This window comes from Zalophus californianus, chromosome 11, assembly GCF_009762305.2.
Source record: "Zalophus californianus isolate mZalCal1 chromosome 11, mZalCal1.pri.v2, whole genome shotgun sequence".
NCBI lineage: Eukaryota > Metazoa > Chordata > Mammalia > Carnivora > Otariidae > Zalophus > Zalophus californianus.
The window spans coordinates 76404217-76408273 of NC_045605.1; the positions used below are offsets into that span (position 1 = coordinate 76404217).

Genomic DNA, 4057 nt, shown 5'->3' on the forward strand with positions numbered 1-4057 from the left:
GTTTAGAGTTATGGGATTTAGGGTTGAGTCAATATTAGGACTTGCCCCTATAGAACTTCACTAGGTTGTTTCCTGAAACAGTTCATGTAACTGACAAAAGGAATTGCCTTTCTTCTTGCATTAATGGCAAACAATCTAAAAGATGGTCTACATGGATTAGAGGTAGAAAAAGGAATCAGACCACAGGAAAATAGAACCTGCTACTGTTAACCTAGGATTATCTAAAAAAAAAGTGTACATGCTAGTGGAACAGCTTACTCCACGTTCTATTATAGAGTTAAAAATTCCACAAGATTATACAACTCTTCATTCTAACTACATTTCTGGAAATTAGGAATTAACTTTCTGAACATCCCTATATTTTCAAAAAAGTGTTGCTACCAACTAACTTGGATAGGGACAAAAATATCTTTATGAATGCAAAGTTATATCCCCCTAATAAAAGTTAATAAAACACCATTAAGTTTGGTGATTGGGAATCACTCTACCAGTTGTGGAGCATCTGGGTAAACTCACAAATTAGGCTCCTACACACACGAGACAAATATTCTAAACTGTTCCCATACGGCAGCCACTAAGGAAAAAATGAGGAAATTTAACTATTTTAAACACTTCATTTAACATAAGAGGCAACTGTAGCACCAAGATTGTGATTTATTAATCTAGTCAATGGCTGAAGCACTAAAATCTGGGTCTTCTAATTCATATTTGGTTTGATTGTTTTGTCATCAAATGCTAAATCCAAGGGCATATATTTGTATTTACTATACTTTAAGCAATTTTTTTTTTCTCATCCTTAAGTCAGTGCTTTAAAGTATTGTTTGGTAAAAAACAAAAAACAAAAGAAACCTGTTTGGTCTCTGAATTTCAGAGAGTAGTGATTTGCTGAAATTAAGAAACTCCTTGAACAATTTTAATACATGTTGAGGCTGGCTAATTGGTTAGGATACTAGGTTAAAAAGGCCAAAGTCCAGGGTTTAAACTCCAAATAGGCCAGTTAGCTTTTCAAACGAACATTTTTTGACAACACATGTTGTTGGTTAAAGGAAACTCTTCACTACTGAGCGGTGGGTAAGGGGGGGGGGGGGGCTAAAAAAGTAAGCCATACTTATAGAAAAAAAGGTGTTTTTGTCACTTTTAAAAGTACACATCTTTTCAGCATTCTTAGGAAGAGGCCTTCTAATAAGCAAACTATTGTTAATCTCTTGGCTTTAAGTAGGATCCTTCCAATGTCACTCCTCTATCCACAAAATCCATGACAGTACAAGCCAGTTCCTTTACAAATTATAATTGTAAATTATAATCCCGCCTATTATAAATTAGCACCTAAAATAATATTTTGGACACTTGAACATATAGATCTGGAGCAAGCACTGGAATTTTAATTTTGTAAACTATACATACAAATAATAACAGAACGCTGCCCATAGTGAACTGGGGCCTGGGCTGAGACCTAAAACTTTTTTTTCCCCCAACTGCACTATCATGACCCCCTCCCAAGAGCTAACAACAGGTCTGTCCAGATGCTGAGACCAGGGACTTGGAAATCTCCATCTTGCGCCTTACAGGACTCCAGGGCAGTTAGCACTTCATCTTTGAGAGGTGGAGGGGCCTGACAGAGGCTTTGAAACCTGCCGTACAACTCCTCCCAGGACGCGTGTTGGGACTCAGCTCCAACCCAAGTGCCTTTCTCAAGGTCGTAGCGCAGATGCCGACCCCAGTCTGTAAGCAGACCCAGGTAGGCCCGGGAGAGCTCTGGATGGCGGCCTGCCACCGAAGTTAGAAGCCCGACTGGGAGGTTGTGGCAAAAGGCAGCCATGACATCTGACTTCGCCAAAAGCCAACGGACCAGCTCCTGACCCCCCTGTCCGGGCGTTTTGGGGGTGCCCAGCTCCAACTCTTCTCCTTGGGGCCGGGGAGACGACGGGGGAAGCAACAGCGCGGCCGCTATCACCTTCAGAAAGTTGTTCTGAGGCAAGCGGTCCCACAGAGCGCTGAGAAACCTGCTGGGGCCCTCGCCTTCGGCCTTCGGCACCTCCCGCAGACGCTGCAGCAGAAGCTCCGCCTGGGTCTTCAGCACTGAGTCCTCAAGCACCGAGTTCTCTCCGTAGCCGGTGAAACGCAGCATGTGGACGGCGGAGCGGCGGCGGGCGAGGCGAACCAGGCTGCCTTGAAGCGTCTCCTCGTCGGCGTCCGGGACGCCAGGGCCCGGAAAGAGCTGCTGCAGCAGGTAGTGATAGGCGGCATCCCCGAGGGCCCGGTTTTCCAGCAGGCGCAGAGACAGCAGGAGGTCGCAGCGGCCCAGGGCCTGGAAGTTCGTCAACCCGGGGACTGGAAAGGACCCAGAGGTGCCCTCCTGTCTCCACCGCTTTTGCAGCCGCCGTTCCAGAGCCGTGCGAATGCGGACATGGCGGCCAAAGCGACTGTGGACGTGGCGCAGGTAGCGAGCCCACTGCAAGGCCCGGCGCACTGTCGCGGGGTCCCACGGGCTGACGTGGGTCGTGCGGGAGACGGCCAGAAGCTCAGAGAAGCGCTCCAGGTGTTGCAGGAGCGATTCCATGGGGGCGTGCTTACTTCCGCGTTCACCTTGGAGACGCCGACTCTCTGCGTGCCGATTGGAGCGTCCGTGTAAGGATACGCCTCTGTACAACGCTATTGGATAAAGTCCTTATCAATCTGACATCTGTTTTCATCCGGGTATTTTGACCCCGGGAAATTTAAACTGCAGAAAAGGCCCGGCGGTTTTACGTTCAACGCCTGTATTAAGGAGGCTCTTAGGGCTGGAGGAGAATAAATGTGGGGCGTCCTAGAGAAAGTTCCCGGAGTCACGTGTGAGATGCTGTTAGTCACGAAAGTCTCCATGCTACCTTTCACTTTGGAAATAATCCCTAGTAGAAATTTCCTGAGCTTTGCCTGAGAGTCTGTGCTGGGGTTTATCATAATTGGGTAATGCCAGACATGGTGTTAATATTAAATGAAGGCTTTAGTTAACTCAGTTTAATAGAAAATGTACTGGCCTCCAATTAATTAGTGCCAGGCACTCTTAAATTCCGGCCTTCATGTTGTTCTTTCATTATTAAGAACTGAAGCCCAGATTAATTGGAACAAACAAAACTTGTTAATACTTCACTAAAAATTTTAAAGGAACTTAAATTTTCATTTCAAAATTGCACTATTTTTTTGTTTTCATTTTTTCCATAGCAAAATAGCTCAGTTGAATTTTGTTTCACACAAACAACTAATTGAGCAAAAGTGACAGTTAAGAGCAGATACCAAAAGCAAATACTTGACTAAGATTGTGGGAAGAGAGAGGGGAGAGAAATAAGGATCTATTTCAGGAATGTCATCTGGATTATTCACTCATTTATGCATTCAACAAATATTTATTTGCCAACTACTAGAGGTTGCATTGTCCAAATACCCACAACAATTTTTAACTTACTGATGTTGATGACACAGCTCTTCTGAGCTGAATTCCTTTACAGTCCTAAACATACTAGCCAAAACTCATTCTAATTTAAGTAGGCAGAATTGATGTTTTGTTTTGTTTTAACAAAAGGGAAAAAGAAACGAATTTAAGAAGGGGGAAGAGCCATGTTTCATTTATTAAAATGAGCATTCCCACATCTATACCCCTGAAACAAATAATACATTATATGTTAAAAAAAAAAAAAGAAGAAGAAGAAGAAAATAGTAGGAAGGGAAAAATGAAGGGAGGGAAGTCGGAGGGGGGGACGAACCATGAGAGACTATGGACTCTGAGAAACAAACTGAGGGTTCTAGAGGGGAGGGGGTGGGGGATGGGTTAGCCCGGTGATGCGTATTAAAGAGGGCACGTAATGAATGGAGCACTGGGTGTTATTCGCAAACAATGAATCATGGAACACTACATCAAAAACGATGTAATGTATGGTGACTAACATAACATAATAAAATAAAATTAAAAAAATGAAAAATAATTTAAAAATGAATAAATAAAGCAGTGATGCTTATGCTGTTAATTCAGTTTTATTATTTGATATTTATCAGCCCATACTCATTTGGTCCTGAAGTATTA

General features: G+C 43.5%; 1 protein-coding gene across 1 annotated transcript; it reads right to left on the reverse strand.

The window, feature by feature from the left end:
- Positions 1-1360: 1360 nt before the first annotated feature.
- Positions 1361-3684, reverse strand: FANCF (FA complementation group F). Its single transcript, XM_027579743.2, has one exon. The coding sequence runs from the start codon at positions 2558-2560 to the stop codon at positions 1484-1486; it is 1077 nt and encodes a 358-aa protein (XP_027435544.1). The 5' UTR covers positions 2561-3684; the 3' UTR covers positions 1361-1483.
- Between the last annotated feature and the right edge of the window lie 373 nt (positions 3685-4057).

Excerpts from the sequence above, each read along its gene's own strand:
- FANCF (XM_027579743.2), bottom strand. The coding sequence starts at position 2,560 with ATGGAATCGCTCCTGCAACACCTGGAGCGCTTCTCTGAGCTTCTGGCC.